A 27884-nucleotide genomic window follows, 5' to 3' on the forward strand; every position below is an offset into this window, starting at 1 on the left:
ACTGGGAGAGAGAGAGAACACTGCAGTTACTGGGGATAGTTACTGAGAGAGAGAGAGAGAGAGAGAGAGAGAGAGAACACTGCAGTTACTGGTGATCGTTAATGGGAGAGAGAGAGAACACTGCAGTTACTGGTGATAGTTACTGGGAGGAGAGAGAGAACACTGCAGTTACTGGTGATAGTTACTGGTAGAGAGAACACTGCAGTTACTGGTGATAGTTACTGGAGAGAGAGAGTACACTGCAGTTACTGGTGATAGTTACTGGGAGAGAGAGAGAGTACACTGCAGTTACTGGCGTTAGTTACTGGGAGAGAGAGAGAACACTGCAGTTACTGGTGATAGTTACTGGGAGAGAGAACACTGCAGTTACTGGTGATAGTTACTGGGAGAGAGAGAGAACACTGCAGTTACTGGTGATAGTTACTGGGAGAGAGAGAACACTGCAGTTATTGGTGATAGTTACTGGGAGAGAGAGAGAACACTGCAGTTACTGGTGATAGTTACTGGGAGAGAGAACACTGCAGTTACTGGCGATAGTTACTGGGAGAGAGAGAGAACACTGCAGTTACTGGCGATAGTTACTGAAAGAGAGAGAACACTGCAGTTACTGGTGATAGTTACTGAGAGAGAGAACACTGCAGTTACTGGTGATAGTTACTGAGAGAGAGAACACTGCAGTTACTGGTGATAGTTACTGGGAGAGAGAACACTGCAGTTACTGGTGATAGTTACTGAGAGAGAGAACACTGCAGTTACTGGTGATAGTTACTGGAGAGAGAGAACACTGCAGTTACTGGTGATAGTTACTGGGAGAGAGAACACTGCAGTTACTGATGATAGTTACTGAGAGAGAGAGAGAGAGAACACTGCAGTTACTGGTGATAGTTACTGGGAGAGAGAGAGAACACTGCAGTTACTGGGGATAGTTACTGAGAGAGAGAGAGAGAGAACACTGCAGTTACTGGTGATCGTTAATGGGAGAGAGAGAGAACACTGCAGTTACTGGTGATAGTTACTGAGAGAGAGAGAGTACACTGCAGTTATTGGCGTTAGTTACTGGGAGAGAGAGAGAACACTGCAGTTACTGGTGATAGTTACTGGGAGAGAGAACACTGCAGTTACTGGTGATAGTTACTAGGAGAGAGAGAGAGAGAGAACACTGCAGTTACTGGTGATAGTTACTGGGAGAGAGAACACTGCAATTATTGGTGATAGTTACTGAGAGAGAGAGAGAGAGAGAGAGAGAGAGAACACTGCAGTTACTGGCGATAGTTACTGGTAGAGAGAACACTGCAGTTACTGGGGATAGTTACTGAGAGAGAGAGAGAACACTGCAGTTACTGGTGATAGTTACTGAGAGAGAGAGAGAGAACACTGCAGTTACTGGTGATAGTTAATGGGAGAGAGAGAGAACACTGCAGTTACTGGTGATAGTTACTGGGAGAGAGAGAGAACACTGCAGTTACTGGTGATAGTTACTGGGAGAGAGAGAGAACACTGCAGTTACTGGTGATAGTTACTGAGAGAGAGAGAGAGAGAACACTGCAGTTACTGGTGATAGTTACTGAGAGAGAGAGAGAACACTGCAGTTACTGGTGATAGTTAATGGGAGAGAGAGAGAACACTGCAGTTACTGGTGATAGTTAATGGGAGAGAGAGAGAGAACACTGCAGTTACTGGCGATAGTTACTGGTAGAGAGAACACTGCAGTTACTGGGGATAGTTACTGAGAGAGAGAGAGAACACTGCAGTTACTGGTGATAGTTACTGAGAGAGAGAACACTGCAGTTACTGGTGATAGTTACTGGGAGAGAGAACACTGCAGTTACTGGTGATAGTTACTAGGAGAGAGAGAGAACACTGCAGTTACTGGTGATAGTTACTGGGAGAGAGAACACTGCAGTTATTGGTGATAGTTACAGAGAGAGAGAGAGAGAACACTGCAGTTACTGGTGATAGTTACTGGGAGAGAGAACACTGCAGTTATTGGTGATAGTTACTGAGAGAGAGAGAGAGAGAGAACACTGCAGTTACTGGGGATAGTTACTGAGAGAGAGAACACTGCAGTTACTGGTGATAGTTACTGGGAGAGAGAGAGAACACTGCAGTTACTGGTGATAGTTACTGGGAGAGAGAGAGAACACTGCAGTTACTGGTGATAGTTACTGGGAGAGAGAGAACACTGCAGTTACTGGTGATAGTTACTGGAGAGAGAACACTGCAGTTACTGGGAGAGAGAGAGTACAATGCAGTTACTGGCGTTAGTTACTGGGAGAGAGAGAGAGAACACTGCAGTTACTGGTGATAGTTACTGGGAGAGAAAGAACACTGCAGTTACTGGTGATAGTTACTGGGAGAGAGAACACTGCAGTTATTGGTGATAGTTACTGAGAGAGAGAGAGAGAGAGAGAGAGAGAGAGAGAGAACACTGCAGTTACTGGCGATAGTTACTGGGAGAGAGAACACTGCAGTTACTGGGGATAGTTACTGAGAGAGAGAGAGAACACTGCAGTTACTGGTGATAGTTAATGGGAGAGAGAGAGAACGCTGCAGTTACTGGTGATAGTTACTGGGAGAGAGAGAACACTGCAGTTACTGGCGATAGTTACTGGGAGAGAGAGAGAACACTGCAGTTACTGGGGATAGTTACTGAGAGAGAGAGAGAACACTGCAGTTACTGGTGATAGTTAATGGGAGAGAGAGAGAACACTGCAGTTACTGGTGATAGTTACTGGGAGAGAGAGAACACTGCAGTTACTGGTGATAGTTACTGGGAGAGAGAGAGAACACTGCAGTTACTGGTGATAGTTACTGGGAGAGAGAGAGAACACTGCAGTTACTGGTGATAGTTACTGGGAGAGAGAGAGAACACTGCAGTTACTGGTGATAGTTACTGGGAGAGAGAACACTGCAGTTACTGGGGATAGTTACTGGGAGAGAAAGAACACTGCAGTTACTGGTGATAGTTACTGGGAGAGAGAACACTGCAGTTATTGGTGATAGTTACTGAGAGAGAGAGAGAGAGAGAGAGAGAGAGAGAGAGAGAGAGAGAGAACACTGCAGTTACTGGTGATAGTTACTGGGAGAGAGAGAACACTGCAGTTATTGGTGATAGTTACTGGGAGAGAGAGAGAACACTGCAGTTACTGGTGATAGTTACTGAGAGAGAGAGAGAGAGAGAGAGAACACTGCAGTTACTGGTGATAGTTACTGAGAGAGAGAGAACACTGCAGTTACTGGTGATAGTTACTGGGAGAGAGAGAACACTGCAGTTACTGGTGATAGTTACTGGGAGAGAGAACACTGCAGTTACTGGTGATAGTTACTGAGAGAGAGAGAGAGAGAGAGTACACTGCAGTTACTGGTGATAGTTACTGGGAGAGAGAGAGAACACTGCAGTTACTGGTGATAGTTACTGGGAGAGAGAACACTGCAGTTACTGGTGATAGTTACTGGGAGAGAGAGAGTACACTGCAGTTACTGGTGATAGTTACTGGGAGAGAGAGAGAGTACACTGCAGTTACTGGCGTTAGTTACTGGGAGAGAGAGAGAACACTGCAGTTACTGGTGATAGTTACTGGGAGAGAGAACACTGCAGTTACTGGTGATAGTTACTGGGAGAGAGAGAGAACACTGCAGTTACTGGTGATAGTTACTGGAGAGAGAGAGAACAATGCAGTTACTGGGGATAGTTACTGGGAGAGAGAGAACACTGCAGTTATTGGTGATAGTTACTGGGAGAGAGAGAGAACACTGCAGTTACTGGTGATAGTTACTGGGAGAGAGAGAGAACACTGCAGTTACTGGTGATAGTTACTGGGAGAGAGAACACTGCAGTTACTGGTGATAGTTACTGGGAGAGAGAGAACACTGCAGTTATTGGTGATAGTTACTGGGAGAGAGAGAGAACACTGCAGTTACTGGTGATAGTTACTGGGAGAGAGAGAACACTGCAGTTATTGGTGATAGTTACTGGGAGAGAGAGAGAACACTGCAGTTACTGGTGATAGTTACTGGGAGAGAGAACACTGCAGTTACTGGTGATAGTTACTGGGAGAGAGAGAGTACACTGCAGTTACTGGCGTTAGTTACTGGGAGAGAGAGAGAGAACACTGCAGTTACTGGTGATAGTTACTGGGAGAGAGAACACTGCAGTTACTGGTGATAGTTACTGGGAGAGAGAGAACACTGCAGTTATTGGTGATAGTTACTGGGAGAGAGAGAGAACACTGCAGTTACTGGTGATAGTTACTGAGAGAGAGAGAGAGAGAGAACACTGCAGTTACTGGTGATAGTTACTGGGAGAGAGAGAGAGAGAGAACACTGCAGTTACTGGTGATAGTTACTGGGAGAGAGAGAACACTGCAGTTACTGGTGATAGTTACTGGGAGAGAGAACACTGCAGTTACTGGTGATAGTTACTGAGAGAGAGAGAGTACACTGCAGTTACTGGTGATAGTTACTGGGAGAGAGAGAGAACACTGCAGTTACTGGTGATAGTTACTGGAGAGAGAGAGAACACTGCAGTTACTGGTGATAGTTACTGAGAGAGAGAGAGAACACTGCAGTTATTGGTGATAGTTACTGGGAGAGAGAGAGAACACTGCAGTTACTGGTGATAGTTACTGGGAGAGAGAGAGAACACTGCAGTTACTGGTGATAGTTACTGGGAGAGAGAGAACACTGCAGTTATTGGTGATAGTTACTGGGAGAGAGAGAGAGAACACTGCAGTTACTGGTGATAGTTACTGGGAGAGAGAACACTGCAGTTACTGGTGATAGTTACTGGGAGAGAGAGAACACTGCAGTTACTGGTGATAGTTACTGGGAGAGAGAATACTGCAGTTATTGGTGATAGTTACAGAGAGAGAGAGAGAGAGAGAGAGAGAGAACACTGCAGTTACTGGTGATAGTTACTGGGAGAGAGAACACTGCAGTTACTGGCGATAGTTACTGGTAGAGAGAACACTGCAGTTACTGGCGATAGTTACTGGTTAGAGAGAACACTGCAGTTACTGGGGATAGTTACTGAGAGAGAGAGAACACTGCAGTTACTGGTGATCGTTAATGGGAGAGAGAGAGAACACTGCAGTTACTGGTGATAGTTACTGGGAGAGAGAGAGAACACTGCAGTTACTGGTGATAGTTACTGGGAGAGAGAGAGAACACTGCAGTTACTGGTGATAGTTACTGGGAGAGAGAACACTGCAGTTACTGGTGATAGTTACTGGGAGAGAGAGAGAGAACACTGCAGTTACTGGTGATAGTTACTGGGAGAGAGAGAACACTGCAGTTATTGGTGATAGTTACTGGGAGAGAGAGAGAACACTGCAGTTACTGGTGATAGTTACTGAGAGAGAGAGAGAGAACACTGCAGTTACTGGTGATAGTTACTGAGAGAGAGAGAGAGAGAGAACACTGCAGTTACTGGTGATAGTTACTGGGAGAGAGAGAACACTGCAGTTACTGGTGATAGTTACTGGGAGAGAGAGAACACTGCAGTTATTGGTGATAGTTACTGGGAGAGAGAGAGAACACTGCAGTTACTGGTGATAGTTACTGGGAGAGAGAACACTGCAGTTACTGGTGATAGTTACTGGGAGAGAGAGAGTACACTGCAGTTACTGGTGATAGTTACTGGGAGAGAGAGAGAGTACACTGCAGTTACTGGCGTTAGTTACTGGGAGAGAGAGAGAGAACACTGCAGTTACTGGTGATAGTTACTGGGAGAGAGAACACTGCAGTTACTGGTGATAGTTACTGGAGAGAGAACACTGCAGTTACTGGTGATAGTTACTGGGAGAGAGAGAGAACACTGCAGTTACTGGCGTTAGTTACTGGGAGAGAGAGAGAACACTGCAGTTACTGGTGATAGTTACTGGGAGAGAGAACACTGCAGTTACTGGTGATAGTTACTGGGAGAGAGAGAACACTGCAGTTATTGGTGATAGTTACTGGGAGAGAGAGAGAACACTGCAGTTACTGGTGATAGTTACTGGGAGAGAGAACACTGCAGTTACTGGCGATAGTTACTGGGAGAGAGAGAGAACACTGCAGTTACTGGCGATAGTTACTGAAAGAGAGAGAACACTGCAGTTACTGGTGATAGTTACTGAGAGAGAGAACACTGCAGTTACTGGTGATAGTTACTGAGAGAGAGAACACTGCAGTTACTGGTGATAGTTACTGGGAGAGAGAGAACACTGCAGTTACTGTTGATAGTTACTGGGAGAGAGAACACTGCAGTTACTGATGATAGTTACTGAGAGAGAGAGAGAGAACACTGCAGTTACTGGTGATAGTTACTGGGAGAGAGAACACTGCAGTTACTGGTGATATTTACTGGGAGAGAGAGAGTACACTGCAGTTACTGGTGATAGTTACTGGGAGAGAGAACACTGCAGTTATTGGTGATAGTTACTGAGAGAGAGAGAGAGAGAGAGAGAACACTGCAGTTACTGGTGATAGTTACTGGGAGAGAGAACACTGCAGTTACTGGCGATAGTTACTGGTAGAGAGAACACTGCAGTTACTGGTGATAGTTACTGAGAGAGAGAGAGAGAGAGAGAGAGAGAACACTGCAGTTACTGGTGATAGTTACTGAGAGAGAGAGAGAACACTGCAGTTACTGGTGATAGTTACTGGGAGAGAGAGAACACTGCAGTTACTGGTGATAGTTACTGAGAGAGAGAGAACACTGCAGTTACTGGTGATAGTTACTGAGAGAGAACACTGCAGTAACTGGTGATAGTTACTGGGAGAGAGAGAGAACAATGCAGTTACTGATGATAGTTACTGAGAGAGAGAACACTGCAGTTACTGGTGATAGTTACTGGGAGAGAGAGAGTACAATGCAGTTACTGATGATAGTTACTGAGAGAGAGAACACTGCAGTTACTGGTGATAGTTACTGGGAGAGAGAACACTGCAGTTACTGGTGATAGTTACTGGGAGAGAGAGAGTACACTGCAGTTACTGGTGATAGTTACTGGGAGAAAGAGAGAGAACACTGCAGTTACTGGTGATAGTTACTGGGAGAGAGAACACACTGCAGAAACTGGCGATAGTTACTGGGAGAGAGAGAGCACTGCAGTTACTGGTGATAGTTACTGAGAGAGAGAGAGGGGGGGGGGGAGAGAGAGAGAGAGAGAGAGAACACTGCAGTAACTGGCGATAGTTACTGGGAGAGAGAGAACACTGCAGTTACTGGCGATGGTTACTGGGAGAGAGAGAGAGAACACTGCAGTTACTGGTGATAGTTACTGGGAGAGCGAACACTGCAGTTACTGGTGATAGTTACTGGGAGAGAGAGAGTACACTGCAGTTACTGGTGATAGTTAATGGGAGAGAGAACACTGCAGTTATTGATGATAGTTACTGAGAGAGAGAGAGAGAGAGAGAGAGAGAGAGAGAGACAGAGAGAGAGAGAGAGAGAACACTGCAGTTACTGGTGATAGTTACTGGGAGAGAGAACACTGCAGTTACTGGCGATAGTTACTGGTAGAGAGAACACTGCAGTTACTAGGGATAGTTACTGAGAGAGAGAGAGAACACTGCAGTTACTGGTGATAGTTAATGGGAGAGAGAACACTGCAGTTACTGGCGATAGTTACTGGGAGAGAGAGAGAACAATGCAGTTACTGGTGATAGTTACTGGGAGAGAGAGAACACTGCAGTTACTGGTGATAGTTACTGGGAGAGAGAACACTGCTGTTACTGATGATAGTTACTGAGAGAGAGAACACTGCAGTTACTGGGGATAGTTACTGGGAGAGAGAACACTGCAGTTACTGGTGATAGTTACTGAGAGAGAGAACACTACAGATACTGGCGATAGTTACTGGGAGAGAGAGAGAACACTGCAGTTACTGGTGATAGTTACTGGGAGAGAGAACAATGCAGTTACTGGGGATAGTTACTGAGAGAGAGAACACTGCAGTTACTGGGGATAGTTACTGAGAGAGAGAACACTGCAGTTACTGGGGATAGTTACTGAGAGAGAGAACAATGCAGTTACTGGGGATAGTTACTGAGAGAGAGAGAGAACACTGCAGTTACTGGTGATAGTTACTGAGAGAGAGAACACTGCAGTTACTAGGGATAGTTACTGAGAGAGAGAACACTGCAGTTACTGGCGATAGTTACTGGTAGAGAGAACACTGCAGTTACTGGCGATAGTTACTGGTAGAGAGAACACTGCAGTTACTGGGGATAGTTACTGAGAGAGAGAGAACACTGCAGTTACTGGTGATAGTTAATGGGAGAGAGAGAGAACACTGCAGTTACTGGTGATAGTTACTGGGAGAGAGAACACTGCAGTTACTGGTGATAGTTACTGGGAGAGAGAGAGAACACTGCAGTTACTGGTGATAGTTACTGAGAGAGAGAGAGAGAGAGAGAGAGAGAGAACACTGCAGTTACTGGTGATAGTTACTGGGAGAGAGAACACTGCAGTTACTGGTGATAGTTACTGGGAGAGAGAGAGAACACTGCAGTTACTGGGGATAGTTACTGAGAGAGAGAGAGAGAGAGAGAACACTGCAGTTACTGGTGATCGTTAATGGGAGAGAGAGAGAACACTGCAGTTACTGGTGATAGTTACTGGGAGAGAGAGAGAACACTGCAGTTACTGGTGATAGTTACTGGGAGAGAGAGAGAACACTGCAGTTACTGGTGATAGTTACTGGGAGAGAGAACACTGCAGTTACTGGTGATAGTTACTGGGAGAGAGAGAGAGAACACTGCAGTTACTGGTGATAGTTACTGGGAGAGAGAGAACACTGCAGTTATTGGTGATAGTTACTGGGAGAGAGAGAGAACACTGCAGTTACTGGTGATAGTTACTGAGAGAGAGAGAGAGAACACTGCAGTTACTGGTGATAGTTACTGAGAGAGAGAGAGAGAGAGAACACTGCAGTTACTGGTGATAGTTACTGGGAGAGAGAGAACACTGCAGTTACTGGTGATAGTTACTGGGAGAGAGAGAACACTGCAGTTATTGGTGATAGTTACTGGGAGAGAGAGAGAACACTGCAGTTACTGGTGATAGTTACTGGGAGAGAGAACACTGCAGTTACTGGTGATAGTTACTGGGAGAGAGAGAGTACACTGCAGTTACTGGTGATAGTTACTGGGAGAGAGAGAGAGTACACTGCAGTTACTGGCGTTAGTTACTGGGAGAGAGAGAGAACACTGCAGTTACTGGTGATAGTTACTGGGAGAGAGAACACTGCAGTTACTGGTGATAGTTACTGGGAGAGAGAGAGAACACTGCAGTTACTGGTGATAGTTACTGGGAGAGAGAACACTGCAGTTACTGGTGATAGTTACTGGGAGAGAGAGAGAACACTGCAGTTACTGGCGTTAGTTACTGGGAGAGAGAGAGAACACTGCAGTTACTGGCGTTAGTTACTGGGAGAGAGAGAGAACACTGCAGTTACTGGTGATAGTTACTGGGAGAGAGAACACTGCAGTTACTGGTGATAGTTACTGGGAGAGAGAGAACACTGCAGTTATTGGTGATAGTTACTGGGAGAGAGAGAGAACACTGCAGTTACTGGTGATAGTTACTGGGAGAGAGAACACTGCAGTTACTGGCGATAGTTACTGGGAGAGAGAGAGAACACTGCAGTTACTGGCGATAGTTACTGAAAGAGAGAGAACACTGCAGTTACTGGTGATAGTTACTGAGAGAGAGAACACTGCAGTTACTGGTGATAGTTACTGAGAGAGAGAACACTGCAGTTACTGGTGATAGTTACTGGGAGAGAGAGAACACTGCAGTTACTGTTGATAGTTACTGGGAGAGAGAACACTGCAGTTACTGATGATAGTTACTGAGAGAGAGAGAGAGAACACTGCAGTTACTGGTGATAGTTACTGGGAGAGAGAACACTGCAGTTACTGGTGATAGTTACTGGGAGAGAGAGAGTACACTGCAGTTACTGGTGATAGTTACTGGGAGAGAGAACACTGCAGTTATTGGTGATAGTTACTGAGAGAGAGAGAGAGAGAGAGAGAACACTGCAGTTACTGGTGATAGTTACTGGGAGAGAGAACACTGCAGTTACTGGCGATAGTTACTGGTAGAGAGAACACTGCAGTTACTGGTGATAGTTACTGAGAGAGAGAGAGAGAGAGAGAACACTGCAGTTACTGGTGATAGTTACTGAGAGAGAGAGAGAACACTGCAGTTACTGGTGATAGTTACTGGGAGAGAGAGAACACTGCAGTTACTGGTGATAGTTACTGAGAGAGAGAGAACACTGCAGTTACTGGTGATAGTTACTGAGAGAGAACACTGCAGTAACTGGTGATAGTTACTGGGAGAGAGAGAGAACAATGCAGTTACTGATGATAGTTACTGAGAGAGAGAACACTGCAGTTACTGGTGATAGTTACTGGGAGAGAGAGAGTACAATGCAGTTACTGATGATAGTTACTGAGAGAGAGAACACTGCAGTTACTGGTGATAGTTACTGGGAGAGAGAACACTGCAGTTACTGGTGATAGTTACTGGGAGAGAGAGAGTACACTGCAGTTACTGGTGATAGTTACTGGGAGAAAGAGAGAGAACACTGCAGTTACTGGTGATAGTTACTGGGAGAGAGAACACACTGCAGAAACTGGCGATAGTTACTGGGAGAGAGAGAGCACTGCAGTTACTGGTGATAGTTACTGAGAGAGAGAGAGGGGGGGGGGGGAGAGAGAGAGAGAGAGAGAGAACACTGCAGTAACTGGCGATAGTTACTGGGAGAGAGAGAACACTGCAGTTACTGGCGATGGTTACTGGGAGAGAGAGAGAGAACACTGCAGTTACTGGTGATAGTTACTGGGAGAGCGAACACTGCAGTTACTGGTGATAGTTACTGGGAGAGAGAGAGTACACTGCAGTTACTGGTGATAGTTAATGGGAGAGAGAACACTGCAGTTATTGATGATAGTTACAGAGAGAGAGAGAGAGAGAGAGAGAGAGAGAGAGAGAGAGAGAGAGAGAGAGAGAGAACACTGCAGTTACTGGTGATAGTTACTGGGAGAGAGAACACTGCAGTTACTGGCGATAGTTACTGGTAGAGAGAACACTGCAGTTACTAGGGATAGTTACTGAGAGAGAGAGAGAACACTGCAGTTACTGGTGATAGTTAATGGGAGAGAGAACACTGCAGTTACTGGCGATAGTTACTGGGAGAGAGAGAGAACAATGCAGTTACTGGTGATAGTTACTGGGAGAGAGAGAACACTGCAGTTACTGGTGATAGTTACTGGGAGAGAGAACACTGCTGTTACTGATGATAGTTACTGAGAGAGAGAACACTGCAGTTACTGGGGATAGTTACTGGGAGAGAGAACACTGCAGTTACTGGTGATAGTTACTGAGAGAGAGAACACTACAGATACTGGCGATAGTTACTGGGAGAGAGAGAGAACACTGCAGTTACTGGTGATAGTTACTGGGAGAGAGAACAATGCAGTTACTGGGGATAGTTACTGAGAGAGAGAACACTGCAGTTACTGGGGATAGTTACTGAGAGAGAGAACACTGCAGTTACTGGGGATAGTTACTGAGAGAGAGAACAATGCAGTTACTGGGGATAGTTACTGAGAGAGAGAGAGAACACTGCAGTTACTGGTGATAGTTACTGAGAGAGAGAACACTGCAGTTACTAGGGATAGTTACTGAGAGAGAGAACACTGCAGTTACTGGTGATAGTTACTGGGAGAGAGAGAGAACAATGCAGTTACTGATGATAGTTACTGAGAGAGAGAACAATGCAGTTACTGGTGATAGTTACTGGGAGAGAGAACACTGCAGTTTCTGGGGATAGTTACTGAGAGAGAGAACACTGCAGTTACTGATGATAGTTACTGAGAGAGAGAACACTGCAGTTACTGGGGATAGTTACTGAGAGAGAGAACACTGCAGTTACTGGTGATAGTTACTGAGAGAGAGAGAACACTGCAGTTACTGGTGATAGTTACTGGGAGAGAGAACAATGCAGTTACTGGTGATAGTTACCGAGAGAGAGAACACTGCAGTTACTGGTGATAGTTACTGAGAGAGAGAGAGAACACTGCAGTTACTGGTGATAGTTACTGGGAGAGAGAACACTGCAGTTACTGGTGATAGTTACTGAGAGAGAACACTGCAGTTACTGGTGATAGTTACTGAGAGAGAGAACAATGCAGTTACTGGGGATAGTTACTGAGAGAGAGAGAAGACTGCAGTTACTGGTGATAGTTACTGAGAGAGAGAACAATGCAGTTACTGGGGATAGTTACTGAGAGAGAGAGAGAAGACTGCAGTTACTGGTGATAGTTACTGAGAGAGAGAACACTGCAGTTACTGGGGATAGTTACTGAGAGAGAGAACACTGCAGTTACTGGGGATAGTTACTGAGAGAGAGAACACTGCAGTTACTGGTGATAGTTACTGAGAGAGAGAACACTGCAGTTACTGGGGATAGTTACTGAGAGAGAGAACACTGCAGTTACTGGTGATAGTTACTGAGAGAGAGAACACTGCAGTTACTGGTGATAGTTACTGAGAGAGAGAACACTGCAGTTACTGATGATAGTTACTGAGAGAGAGAACACTGCAGTTACTGGTGATAGTTACTGGGAGAGAGAGAGAACAATGCAGTTACTGATGATAGTTACTGAGAGAGAGAACAATGCAGTTACTGGTGATAGTTACTGGGAGAGAGAACACTGCAGTTTCTGGGGATAGTTACTGGGAGAGAGAACAATGCAGTTACTGGTGATAGTTACCGAGAGAGAGAACACTGCAGTTACTGGTGATAGTTACTGAGAGAGAGAGAGAACACTGCAGTTACTGGTGATAGTTACTGGGAGAGAGAACACTGCAGTTACTGGTGATAGTTACTGAGAGAGAACACTGCAGTTACTGGTGATAGTTACTGAGAGAGAGAACAATGCAGTTACTGGGGATAGTTACTGAGAGAGAGAGAAGACTGCAGTTACTGGTGATAGTTACTGGGAGAGAGAACACTGCAGTTACTGGTGATAGTTACTAGGAGAGAGAGAGAACACTGCAGTTACTGGTGATAGTTACTGGGAGAGAGAACACTGCAGTTATTGGTGATAGTTACAGAGAGAGAGAGAGAGAACACTGCAGTTACTGGTGATAGTTACTGGGAGAGAGAACACTGCAGTTATTGGTGATAGTTACTGAGAGAGAGAGAGAGAGAGAGAGAGAGAACACTGCAGTTACTGGCGATAGTTACTGGGAGAGAGAACACTGCAGTTACTGGGGATAGTTACTGAGAGAGAGAGAGAACACTGCAGTTACTGGTGATAGTTAATGGGAGAGAGAGAGAACACTGCAGTTACTGGTGATAGTTACTGGGAGAGAGAGAACACTGCAGTTACTGGGGATAGTTACTGAGAGAGAGAACACTGCAGTTACTGGTGATAGTTACTGGGAGAGAGAGAGAACACTGCAGTTACTGGTGATAGTTACTGGGAGAGAGAGAGAACACTGCAGTTACTGGTGATAGTTACTGGGAGAGAGAGAACACTGCAGTTACTGGTGATAGTTACTGGGAGAGAGAACACTGCAGTTACTGGGAGAGAGAGAGTACAATGCAGTTACTGGCGTTAGTTACTGGGAGAGAGAGAGAGAACACTGCAGTTACTGGTGATAGTTACTGGGAGAGAAAGAACACTGCAGTTACTGGTGATAGTTACTGGGAGAGAGAACACTGCAGTTATTGGTGATAGTTACTGAGAGAGAGAGAGAGAGAGAGAGAGAGAGAGAGAGAACACTGCAGTTACTGGCGATAGTTACTGGGAGAGAGAACACTGCAGTTACTGGGGATAGTTACTGAGAGAGAGAGAGAACACTGCAGTTACTGGTGATAGTTAATGGGAGAGAGAGAGAACACTGCAGTTACTGGTGATAGTTACTGGGAGAGAGAGAACACTGCAGTTACTGGCGATAGTTACTGGGAGAGAGAGAGAACACTGCAGTTACTGGGGATAGTTACTGAGAGAGAGAGAGAACACTGCAGTTACTGGTGATAGTTAATGGGAGAGAGAGAGAACACTGCAGTTACTGGTGATAGTTACTGGGAGAGAGAGAACACTGCAGTTACTGGTGATAGTTACTGGGAGAGAGAGAGAACACTGCAGTTACTGGTGATAGTTACTGGGAGAGAGAGAGAACACTGCAGTTACTGGTGATAGTTACTGGGAGAGAGAGAGAACACTGCAGTTACTGGTGATAGTTACTGGGAGAGAGAACACTGCAGTTACTGGGGATAGTTACTGGGAGAGAAAGAACACTGCAGTTACTGGTGATAGTTACTGGGAGAGAGAACACTGCAGTTATTGGTGATAGTTACTGAGAGAGAGAGAGAGAGAGAGAGAGAGAGAGAGAGAGAGAGAGAGAACACTGCAGTTACTGGTGATAGTTACTGGGAGAGAGAACACTGCAGTTATTGGTGATAGTTACTGAGAGAGAGAGAGAGAGAGAGAGAGAGAGAGAGAGAGAGAGAGAACACTGCAGTTACTGGTGATAGTTACTGGGAGAGAGAGAACACTGCAGTTATTGGTGATAGTTACTGGGAGAGAGAGAGAACACTGCAGTTACTGGTGATAGTTACTGAGAGAGAGAGAGAGAGAGAGAGAGAGAGAGAACACTGCAGTTACTGGTGATAGTTACTGAGAGAGAGAGAACACTGCAGTTACTGGTGATAGTTACTGGGAGAGAGAGAACACTGCAGTTACTGGTGATAGTTACTGGGAGAGAGAACACTGCAGTTACTGGTGATAGTTACTGAGAGAGAGAGAGAGAGAGAGTACACTGCAGTTACTGGTGATAGTTACTGGGAGAGAGAGAGAACACTGCAGTTACTGGTGATAGTTACTGGGAGAGAGAACACTGCAGTTACTGGTGATAGTTACTGGGAGAGAGAGAGTACACTGCAGTTACTGGTGATAGTTACTGGGAGAGAGAGAGAGTACACTGCAGTTACTGGCGTTAGTTACTGGGAGAGAGAGAGAACACTGCAGTTACTGGTGATAGTTACTGGGAGAGAGAACACTGCAGTTACTGGTGATAGTTACTGGGAGAGAGAGAGAACACTGCAGTTACTGGTGATAGTTACTGGGAGAGAGAGAGAACAATGCAGTTACTGGGGATAGTTACTGGGAGAGAGAGAACACTGCAGTTATTGGTGATAGTTACTGGGAGAGAGAGAGAACACTGCAGTTACTGGTGATAGTTACTGGGAGAGAGAGAGAACACTGCAGTTACTGGTGATAGTTACTGGGAGAGAGAACACTGCAGTTACTGGTGATAGTTACTGGGAGAGAGAGAACACTGCAGTTATTGGTGATAGTTACTGGGAGAGAGAGAGAACACTGCAGTTACTGGTGATAGTTACTGGGAGAGAGAGAACACTGCAGTTATTGGTGATAGTTACTGGGAGAGAGAGAGAACACTGCAGTTACTGGTGATAGTTACTGGGAGAGAGAACACTGCAGTTACTGGTGATAGTTACTGGGAGAGAGAGAGTACACTGCAGTTACTGGCGTTAGTTACTGGGAGAGAGAGAGAGAACACTGCAGTTACTGGTGATAGTTACTGGGAGAGAGAACACTGCAGTTACTGGTGATAGTTACTGGGAGAGAGAGAACACTGCAGTTATTGGTGATAGTTACTGGGAGAGAGAGAGAACACTGCAGTTACTGGTGATAGTTACTGAGAGAGAGAGAGAGAGAGAACACTGCAGTTACTGGTGATAGTTACTGGGAGAGAGAGAGAGAGAGAACACTGCAGTTACTGGTGATAGTTACTGGGAGAGAGAGAACACTGCAGTTACTGGTGATAGTTACTGGGAGAGAGAACACTGCAGTTACTGGTGATAGTTACTGAGAGAGAGAGAGTACACTGCAGTTACTGGTGATAGTTACTGGGAGAGAGAGAGAACACTGCAGTTACTGGTGATAGTTACTGGGAGAGAGAGAGAACACTGCAGTTACTGGTGATAGTTACTGAGAGAGAGAGAGAACACTGCAGTTATTGGTGATAGTTACTGGGAGAGAGAGAGAACACTGCAGTTACTGGTGATAGTTACTGGGAGAGAGAGAGAACACTGCAGTTACTGGTGATAGTTACTGGGAGAGAGAGAACACTGCAGTTATTGGTGATAGTTACTGGGAGAGAGAGAGAGAACACTGCAGTTACTGGTGATAGTTACTGGGAGAGAGAACACTGCAGTTACTGGTGATAGTTACTGGGAGAGAGAGAACACTGCAGTTACTGGTGATAGTTACTGGGAGAGAGAATACTGCAGTTATTGGTGATAGTTACAGAGAGAGAGAGAGAGAGAGAGAGAGAGAACACTGCAGTTACTGGTGATAGTTACTGGGAGAGAGAACACTGCAGTTACTGGCGATAGTTACTGGTAGAGAGAACACTGCAGTTACTGGCGATAGTTACTGGTAGAGAGAACACTGCAGTTACTGGGGATAGTTACTGAGAGAGAGAGAACACTGCAGTTACTGGTGATAGTTAATGGGAGAGAGAGAGAACACTGCAGTTACTGGTGATAGTTACTGGGAGAGAGAACACTGCAGTTACTGGTGATAGTTACTGGGAGAGAGAGAGAACACTGCAGTTACTGGTGATAGTTACTGAGAGAGAGAGAGAGAGAGAGAGAGAGAGAACACTGCAGTTACTGGTGATAGTTACTGGGAGAGAGAACACTGCAGTTACTGGTGATAGTTACTGGGAGAGAGAGAGAACACTGCAGTTACTGGGGATAGTTACTGAGAGAGAGAGAGAGAGAGAGAGAGAGAGAGAGAGAGAACACTGCAGTTACTGGTGATCGTTAATGGGAGAGAGAGAGAACACTGCAGTTACTGGTGATAGTTACTGGGAGAGAGAGAGAACACTGCAGTTACTGGTGATAGTTACTGGGAGAGAGAGAGAACACTGCAGTTACTGGTGATAGTTACTGGGAGAGAGAACACTGCAGTTACTGGTGATAGTTACTGGGAGAGAGAGAGAGAACACTGCAGTTACTGGTGATAGTTACTGGGAGAGAGAGAACACTGCAGTTATTGGTGATAGTTACTGGGAGAGAGAGAGAACACTGCAGTTACTGGTGATAGTTACTGAGAGAGAGAGAGAGAACACTGCAGTTACTGGTGATAGTTACTGAGAGAGAGAGAGAGAGAGAACACTGCAGTTACTGGTGATAGTTACTGGGAGAGAGAGAACACTGCAGTTACTGGTGATAGTTACTGGGAGAGAGAGAACACTGCAGTTATTGGTGATAGTTACTGGGAGAGAGAGAGAACACTGCAGTTACTGGTGATAGTTACTGGGAGAGAGAACACTGCAGTTACTGGTGATAGTTACTGGGAGAGAGAGAGTACACTGCAGTTACTGGTGATAGTTACTGGGAGAGAGAGAGAGTACACTGCAGTTACTGGCGTTAGTTACTGGGAGAGAGAGAGAACACTGCAGTTACTGGTGATAGTTACTGGGAGAGAGAACACTGCAGTTACTGGTGATAGTTACTGGGAGAGAGAGAGAACACTGCAGTTACTGGTGATAGTTACTGGGAGAGAGAACACTGCAGTTACTGGTGATAGTTACTGGGAGAGAGAGAGAACACTGCAGTTACTGGCGTTAGTTACTGGGAGAGAGAGAGAACACTGCAGTTACTGGTGATAGTTACTGGGAGAGAGAACACTGCAGTTACTGGTGATAGTTACTGGGAGAGAGAGAACACTGCAGTTATTGGTGATAGTTACTGGGAGAGAGAGAGAACACTGCAGTTACTGGTGATAGTTACTGGGAGAGAGAACACTGCAGTTACTGGCGATAGTTACTGGGAGAGAGAGAGAACACTGCAGTTACTGGCGATAGTTACTGAAAGAGAGAGAACACTGCAGTTACTGGTGATAGTTACTGAGAGAGAGAACACTGCAGTTACTGGTGATAGTTACTGAGAGAGAGAACACTGCAGTTACTGGTGATAGTTACTGGGAGAGAGAGAACACTGCAGTTACTGTTGATAGTTACTGGGAGAGAGAACACTGCAGTTACTGATGATAGTTACTGAGAGAGAGAGAGAGAACACTGCAGTTACTGGTGATAGTTACTGGGAGAGAGAACACTGCAGTTACTGGTGATAGTTACTGGGAGAGAGAGAGTACACTGCAGTTACTGGTGATAGTTACTGGGAGAGAGAACACTGCAGTTATTGGTGATAGTTACTGAGAGAGAGAGAGAGAGAGAGAGAACACTGCAGTTACTGGTGATAGTTACTGGGAGAGAGAACACTGCAGTTACTGGCGATAGTTACTGGTAGAGAGAACACTGCAGTTACTGGTGATAGTTACTGAGAGAGAGAGAGAGAGAGAGAACACTGCAGTTACTGGTGATAGTTACTGAGAGAGAGAGAGAACACTGCAGTTACTGGTGATAGTTACTGGGAGAGAGAGAACACTGCAGTTACTGGTGATAGTTACTGAGAGAGAGAGAACACTGCAGTTACTGGTGATAGTTACTGAGAGAGAACACTGCAGTAACTGGTGATAGTTACTGGGAGAGAGAGAGAACAATGCAGTTACTGATGATAGTTACTGAGAGAGAGAACACTGCAGTTACTGGTGATAGTTACTGGGAGAGAGAGAGTACAATGCAGTTACTGATGATAGTTACTGAGAGAGAGAACACTGCAGTTACTGGTGATAGTTACTGGGAGAGAGAACACTGCAGTTACTGGTGATAGTTACTGGGAGAGAGAGAGTACACTGCAGTTACTGGTGATAGTTACTGGGAGAAAGAGAGAGAACACTGCAGTTACTGGTGATAGTTACTGGGAGAGAGAACACACTGCAGAAACTGGCGATAGTTACTGGGAGAGAGAGAGCACTGCAGTTACTGGTGATAGTTACTGAGAGAGAGAGAGGGGGGGGGGGGAGAGAGAGAGAGAGAGAGAGAACACTGCAGTAACTGGCGATAGTTACTGGGAGAGAGAGAACACTGCAGTTACTGGCGATGGTTACTGGGAGAGAGAGAGAGAACACTGCAGTTACTGGTGATAGTTACTGGGAGAGCGAACACTGCAGTTACTGGTGATAGTTACTGGGAGAGAGAGAGTACACTGCAGTTACTGGTGATAGTTAATGGGAGAGAGAACACTGCAGTTATTGATGATAGTTACTGAGAGAGAGAGAGAGAGAGAGAGAGAGAGAGAGAGAGAGAGAGAGAGAGAGAACACTGCAGTTACTGGTGATAGTTACTGGGAGAGAGAACACTGCAGTTACTGGCGATAGTTACTGGTAGAGAGAACACTGCAGTTACTAGGGATAGTTACTGAGAGAGAGAGAGAACACTGCAGTTACTGGTGATAGTTAATGGGAGAGAGAACACTGCAGTTACTGGCGATAGTTACTGGGAGAGAGAGAGAACAATGCAGTTACTGGTGATAGTTACTGGGAGAGAGAGAACACTGCAGTTACTGGTGATAGTTACTGGGAGAGAGAACACTGCTGTTACTGATGATAGTTACTGAGAGAGAGAACACTGCAGTTACTGGGGATAGTTACTGGGAGAGAGAACACTGCAGTTACTGGTGATAGTTACTGAGAGAGAGAACACTACAGATACTGGCGATAGTTACTGGGAGAGAGAGAGAACACTGCAGTTACTGGTGATAGTTACTGGGAGAGAGAACAATGCAGTTACTGGGGATAGTTACTGAGAGAGAGAACACTGCAGTTACTGGGGATAGTTACTGAGAGAGAGAACACTGCAGTTACTGGGGATAGTTACTGAGAGAGAGAACAATGCAGTTACTGGGGATAGTTACTGAGAGAGAGAGAGAACACTGCAGTTACTGGTGATAGTTACTGAGAGAGAGAACACTGCAGTTACTAGGGATAGTTACTGAGAGAGAGAACACTGCAGTTACTGGTGATAGTTACTGGGAGAGAGAGAGAACAATGCAGTTACTGATGATAGTTACTGAGAGAGAGAACAATGCAGTTACTGGTGATAGTTACTGGGAGAGAGAACACTGCAGTTTCTGGGGATAGTTACTGAGAGAGAGAACACTGCAGTTACTGATGATAGTTACTGAGAGAGAGAACACTGCAGTTACTGGGGATAGTTACTGAGAGAGAGAACACTGCAGTTACTGGTGATAGTTACTGAGAGAGAGAGAACACTGCAGTTACTGGTGATAGTTACTGGGAGAGAGAACAATGCAGTTACTGGTGATAGTTACCGAGAGAGAGAACACTGCAGTTACTGGTGATAGTTACTGAGAGAGAGAGAGAACACTGCAGTTACTGGTGATAGTTACTGGGAGAGAGAACACTGCAGTTACTGGTGATAGTTACTGAGAGAGAACACTGCAGTTACTGGTGATAGTTACTGAGAGAGAGAACAATGCAGTTACTGGGGATAGTTACTGAGAGAGAGAGAAGACTGCAGTTACTGGTGATAGTTACTGAGAGAGAGAACAATGCAGTTACTGGGGATAGTTACTGAGAGAGAGAGAGAAGACTGCAGTTACTGGTGATAGTTACTGAGAGAGAGAACACTGCAGTTACTGGGGATAGTTACTGAGAGAGAGAACACTGCAGTTACTGGGGATAGTTACTGAGAGAGAGAACACTGCAGTTACTGGTGATAGTTACTGAGAGAGAGAACACTGCAGTTACTGGGGATAGTTACTGAGAGAGAGAACACTGCAGTTACTGGTGATAGTTACTGAGAGAGAGAACACTGCAGTTACTGGTGATAGTTACTGAGAGAGAGAACACTGCAGTTACTGATGATAGTTACTGAGAGAGAGAACACTGCAGTTACTGGTGATAGTTACTGGGAGAGAGAGAGAACAATGCAGTTACTGATGATAGTTACTGAGAGAGAGAACAATGCAGTTACTGGTGATAGTTACTGGGAGAGAGAACACTGCAGTTTCTGGGGATAGTTACTGAGAGAGAGAACACTGCAGTTACTGGTGATAGTTACTGGGAGAGAGAACACTGCAGTTACTGGTGATAGTTACTGGGAGAGAGAGAGTACACTGCAGTTACTGGTGATAGTTACTGGGAGAGAGAGAGAGTACACTGCAGTTACTGGCGTTAGTTACTGGGAGAGAGAGAGAACACTGCAGTTACTGGTGATAGTTACTGGGAGAGAGAACACTGCAGTTACTGGTGATAGTTACTGGGAGAGAGAGAGAACACTGCAGTTACTGGTGATAGTTACTGGGAGAGAGAACACTGCAGTTACTGGTGATAGTTACTGGGAGAGAGAGAGAACACTGCAGTTACTGGCGTTAGTTACTGGGAGAGAGAGAGAACACTGCAGTTACTGGTGATAGTTACTGGGAGAGAGAACACTGCAGTTACTGGTGATAGTTACTGGGAGAGAGAGAACACTGCAGTTATTGGTGATAGTTACTGGGAGAGAGAGAGAACACTGCAGTTACTGGTGTTACTGGGAGAGAGAGAGAACACTGCAGTTACTGGTGATAGTTACTGGGAGAGAGAACACTGCAGTTACTGGCGATAGTTACTGGGAGAGAGAGAGAACACTGCAGTTACTGGCGATAGTTACTGAAAGAGAGAGAACACTGCAGTTACTGGTGATAGTTACTGAGAGAGAGAACACTGCAGTTACTGGTGATAGTTACTGAGAGAGAGAACACTGCAGTTACTGGTGATAGTTACTGGGAGAGAGAGAACACTGCAGTTACTGTTGATAGTTACTGGGAGAGAGAACACTGCAGTTACTGATGATAGTTACTGAGAGAGAGAGAGAGAACACTGCAGTTACTGGTGATAGTTACTGGGAGAGAGAACACTGCAGTTACTGGTGATAGTTACTGGGAGAGAGAGAGTACACTGCAGTTACTGGTGATAGTTACTGGGAGAGAGAACACTGCAGTTATTGGTGATAGTTACTGAGAGAGAGAGAGAGAGAGAGAGAGAACACTGCAGTTACTGGTGATAGTTACTGGGAGAGAGAACACTGCAGTTACTGGCGATAGTTACTGGTAGAGAGAACACTGCAGTTACTGGTGATAGTTACTGAGAGAGAGAGAGAGAGAGAGAGAACACTGCAGTTACTGGTGATAGTTACTGAGAGAGAGAGAGAACACTGCAGTTACTGGTGATAGTTACTGGGAGAGAGAGAACACTGCAGTTACTGGTGATAGTTACTGAGAGAGAGAGAACACTGCAGTTACTGGTGATAGTTACTGAGAGAGAACACTGCAGTAACTGGTGATAGTTACTGGGAGAGAGAGAGAACAATGCAGTTACTGATGATAGTTACTGAGAGAGAGAACACTGCAGTTACTGGTGATAGTTACTGGGAGAGAGAGAGTACAATGCAGTTACTGATGATAGTTACTGAGAGAGAGAACACTGCAGTTACTGGTGATAGTTACTGGGAGAGAGAACACTGCAGTTACTGGTGATAGTTACTGGGAGAGAGAGAGTACACTGCAGTTACTGGTGATAGTTACTGGGAGAAAGAGAGAGAACACTGCAGTTACTGGTGATAGTTACTGGGAGAGAGAACACACTGCAGAAACTGGCGATAGTTACTGGGAGAGAGAGAGCACTGCAGTTACTGGTGATAGTTACTGAGAGAGAGAGAGGGGGGGGGAGAGAGAGAGAGAGAGAGAGAGAACACTGCAGTAACTGGCGATAGTTACTGGGAGAGAGAGAACACTGCAGTTACTGGCGATGGTTACTGGGAGAGAGAGAGAGAACACTGCAGTTACTGGTGATAGTTACTGGGAGAGCGAACACTGCAGTTACTGGTGATAGTTACTGGGAGAGAGAGAGTACACTGCAGTTACTGGTGATAGTTAATGGGAGAGAGAACACTGCAGTTATTGATGATAGTTACTGAGAGAGAGAGAGAGAGAGAGAGAGAGAGAGAGAGAACACTGCAGTTACTGGTGATAGTTACTGGGAGAGAGAACACTGCAGTTACTGGCGATAGTTACTGGTAGAGAGAACACTGCAGTTACTAGGGATAGTTACTGAGAGAGAGAGAGAACACTGCAGTTACTGGTGATAGTTAATGGGAGAGAGAACACTGCAGTTACTGGCGATAGTTACTGGGAGAGAGAGAGAACAATGCAGTTACTGGTGATAGTTACTGGGAGAGAGAGAACACTGCAGTTACTGGTGATAGTTACTGGGAGAGAGAACACTGCTGTTACTGATGATAGTTACTGAGAGAGAGAACACTGCAGTTACTGGGGATAGTTACTGGGAGAGAGAACACTGCAGTTACTGGTGATAGTTACTGAGAGAGAGAACACTACAGATACTGGCGATAGTTACTGGGAGAGAGAGAGAACACTGCAGTTACTGGTGATAGTTACTGGGAGAGAGAACAATGCAGTTACTGGGGATAGTTACTGAGAGAGAGAACACTGCAGTTACTGGGGATAGTTACTGAGAGAGAGAACACTGCAGTTACTGGGGATAGTTACTGAGAGAGAGAACAATGCAGTTACTGGGGATAGTTACTGAGAGAGAGAGAGAACACTGCAGTTACTGGTGATAGTTACTGAGAGAGAGAACACTGCAGTTACTAGGGATAGTTACTGAGAGAGAGAACACTGCAGTTACTGGTGATAGTTACTGGGAGAGAGAGAGAACAATGCAGTTACTGGTGATAGTTACTGGGAGAGAGAACACTGCAGTTTCTGGGGATAGTTACTGAGAGAGAGAACACTGCAGTTACTGATGATAGTTACTGAGAGAGAGAACACTGCAGTTACTGGGGATAGTTACTGAGAGAGAGAACACTGCAGTTACTGGTGATAGTTACTGAGAGAGAGAGAACACTGCAGTTACTGGTGATAGTTACTGGGAGAGAGAACAATGCAGTTACTGGTGATAGTTACCGAGAGAGAGAACACTGCAGTTACTGGTGATAGTTACTGAGAGAGAGAGAGAACACTGCAGTTACTGGTGATAGTTACTGGGAGAGAGAACACTGCAGTTACTGGTGATAGTTACTGAGAGAGAACACTGCAGTTACTGGTGATAGTTACTGAGAGAGAGAACAATGCAGTTACTGGGGATAGTTACTGAGAGAGAGAGAAGACTGCAGTTACTGGTGATAGTTACTGAGAGAGAGAACAATGCAGTTACTGGGGATAGTTACTGAGAGAGAGAGAGAAGACTGCAGTTACTGGTGATAGTTACTGAGAGAGAGAACACTGCAGTTACTGGGGATAGTTACTGAGAGAGAGAACACTGCAGTTACTGGGGATAGTTACTGAGAGAGAGAACACTGCAGTTACTGGTGATAGTTACTGAGAGAGAGAACACTGCAGTTACTGGGGATAGTTACTGAGAGAGAGAACACTGCAGTTACTGGTGATAGTTACTGAGAGAGAGAACACTGCAGTTACTGGTGATAGTTACTGAGAGAGAGAACACTGCAGTTACTGATGATAGTTACTGAGAGAGAGAACACTGCAGTTACTGGTGATAGTTACTGGGAGAGAGAGAGAACAATGCAGTTACTGATGATAGTTACTGAGAGAGAGAACAATGCAGTTACTGGTGATAGTTACTGGGAGAGAGAACACTGCAGTTTCTGGGGATAGTTACTGAGAGAGAGAACACTGCAGTTACTGGTGATAGTTACTGGGAGAGAGAGAGAACAATGCAGTTACTGGTGATAGTTACTGGGAGAGAGAACACTGCAGTTACTGGGGATAGTTACTGAGAGAGAGAGAACACTGCAGTTACTGGTGATAGTTACTGAGAGAGAGACCACTGCAGTTACTAGGGATAGTTACTGGGAGAGTACACTGCAGTTACTGATGATAGTTACTGAGAGAGAGAACACTGCAGTTACTGGTGATAGTTACTGGGAGAGAGAGAGAACAATGCAGTTACTGATGATAGTTACTGAGAGAGAGAACAATGCAGTTACTGGTGATAGTTACTGGGAGAGAGAACACTGCAGTTTCTGGGGATAGTTACTGAGAGAGAGAACACTGCAGTTACTGGTGATAGTTACTGGGAGAGAGAACACTGCAGTTACTGGTGATAGTTACTGAGAGAGAGAACACTGCAGTTACTGATAGTTACTGAGAGAGAGAACAATGCAGTTACTGGTGATAGTTACTGAGAGAGAGAACAATGCAGTTACTGGGGATAGTTACTGAGAGAGAGAGAAGACTGCAGTTACTGGTGATAGTTACTGAGAGAGAGAGAACAATGCAGTTACTGGGGATAGTTACTGAGAGAGAGAGAACACTGCAGTTACTGGTGATAGTTACTGAGAGAGAGAACAATGCAGTTACTGGGGATAGTTACTGAGAGAGAGAGAGAAGACTGCAGTTACTGGTGATAGTTACTGAGAGAGAGAACAATGCAGTTACTGGGGATAGTTACTGAGAGAGAGAACACTGCAGTTACTGGTGATAGTTACTGAGAGAGAGAACAATGCAGTTACTGGGGATAGTTACTGAGAGAGAGAGAGAAGACTGCAGTTACTGGTGATAGTTACTGAGAGAGAGAACAATGCAGTTACTGGGGATAGTTACGGAGAGAGAGAGAGAAGACTGCAGTTACTGGTGATAGTTACTGGGAGAGAGAGAACAATGCAGTTACTGGGGATAGTTACTGAGAGAGAGAACACTGCAGTTACTGGGGATAGTTACTGAGAGAGAGAACAATGCAGTTACTGGGGATAGTTACTGGGAGAGAGAGAACACTGCAGTTACTGGCGATAGTTACTGAGAGAGAGAACACTGCAGTTACTGGGGATAGTTACTGTGGGATAACAGCACAGTATTGTGTACTCACCTCCAGCAGAACGGGTAGTTATGTTTGTATGTGCTGCTGTGTAACAGGCGGCCTTTCTCCTTCAGTAGCTTTATAATGTTTTTATCAGCGTCCTGTGGATACACACATGATGGTCACACGAGAGCAGCACACAACTCAAACAGTGTCCAACCCTGTAATGAAATAAGCTGTCACATTTACCTGCACAGTTCCCTAGATGTGTCTTATGGATGGGATACACGTGTCCTCATACAACTAGCCTCAATATGCAGCAAGACGTGAGACACAAGGTCCCATGCGACTCTGCTACAGCCAGCCATATTATTTGTATCCTTTTACCCAAAAACGAGTCTTAGTCCCAGATAAATTTGATACGCAACATTTTTTTTTTTTTCATGTTTGCGACCGAGTCTGCATACATAGCACAATGGAACTTATCGTGGGGATAAAATAGCATCTGCTGCATCATAGCACCTTGTATTCAAACTCCACCACATGCCATGAGGTATGTCACTGGGCTGTCTCATGCAGAATATCCCTTATGTAACGCACACTCCCTGGCAACTGAGGAATTCTAACACCCTCTGTCTTCATCCCTTTGGTGAACTGAAGTCTTTGGTACAAACGTCTCAGCTCAAGACATGAGCTGCTTGGTCTTCCATGTGGCCATTGGACTGAATCCAAGCAGGCCTCCCCTTCAGGACAGTCTGAGCTTGGGTCAGGGCATTCATGACCGCCCTAAACTCCAGAACATTGGTGGGTGGAAAGAGGGTCCCCACCCTGAACCAAAGGCCCTGCATTTGTAGACTCAATGTCACTGCTCCCAACCAAAGAGGCTAACTTCTCTGTTCACTATTGCCTATTCCCAAATGGAGAAAGGGTAGCCCATGAAGGTGGCTGGGCGATTGAGACCAACACAGAAGCATCAGGAGGGTCTAAGCGGATAATCTGCCTGTTATGTCGATGAATGGCCCTGGACCACCGTCCCAGGATTTAATACTGAAGAAGCTGTGAATATAACTGAGCAAAGCTCACCAGCAACAGCATGCAGTGAAGAATGGGTGTGGGCTTCCGCGCCGTAATCGGCAGGGCTTCCGCGCCTGAATCGGCAGAGCCTCCGCGCCTGAATCGGCAGGGCGACAATATTGGACTCCAGAAGAAACACCTTTAGACTCCTGCTGTTGAATTAGAGGCTCAGGAAAATCATCCTCTGTGCCGAACATTGGAAAATGCACTACTGAAACCCTGTTTATAAGGGAGGGTGTGACAGTGATCCCTCTGTTCTGAACAAAGCAACTAGGGGTGCTGATGGGGCTGAGGATAGACTAAATGGAAGGGCCCAGATAGGAATAGGTATATAGGAATCTTTGATAACCAAAAGACACAAGGAACTGCTCTGGTTCCATAGCATCTATGCATGACAGTATGGACGCCATCTTAAGTTTCCCCACAAATTATCGGGTCTTCAGTAACTTCAACACTAAAACCTAAGATTCTGGATCTTTGACCCCTTAACTTGAGAAAATAAGAGTTATGGTAGACTTGCCATGGTTAACTTTTTTTTGTGGTCCATAGGATCTACAGGGAAGACATTGGGGTGTAGGTGGTTTAAGAGGAACGGGTACCAAAGCTTTTGAAGTCCTAGGATGCTCCAGTCCCCCCTCCTCTATACCCCACAAGAATACACACAAGAATCACTCTCTCACACAACAGAGAAGGTAACTAGTGACCAAGAGGAAAACCCCATAGAAGCCAGGTTCCTCAGGGATGGTGCCCTGTGGATCATATGGACCTCGAAGAAAAAAGGTTATCCATGGTAAGTCTACCATAACTCTTATTTTCTTCTTCAGGGTCACACAGGGAAGACATTGGGGATGTCCCAAAGCAGTTATTATAAATGGAGGGGATGCTCCTAAGCAGAGAGGAGAAAGCGGCGCTCAAAGGTCATCTCCTCAGAGGCAAAGATATCAAAAGCACAGATCCTAAGAAAGGTGTGGACAGAAGACCACGTGGCCACCTTGCACAGTTGTTCAGCAGAAGCGCCACGGCGGACTATC

At 45.4% G+C, this 27884-nt stretch overlaps 1 protein-coding gene across 1 annotated transcript in view; it reads right to left on the minus strand.

The window, feature by feature from the left end:
• The window catches only part of IARS1 (isoleucyl-tRNA synthetase 1), a 513623-nt gene that overhangs the window by 315761 nt on the left and 169978 nt on the right, over positions 1-27884 (minus strand). The window contains exon 11 of the mRNA XM_063941580.1: positions 25849-25940. Coding sequence (XP_063797650.1) covers positions 25849-25940 — 92 coding nt within the window. The remainder of the gene's footprint in view (positions 1-25848; positions 25941-27884) is intronic.

Source organism: Pseudophryne corroboree, chromosome 9 (assembly GCF_028390025.1).
Source record: "Pseudophryne corroboree isolate aPseCor3 chromosome 9, aPseCor3.hap2, whole genome shotgun sequence".
Lineage (NCBI taxonomy): Eukaryota > Metazoa > Chordata > Amphibia > Anura > Myobatrachidae > Pseudophryne > Pseudophryne corroboree.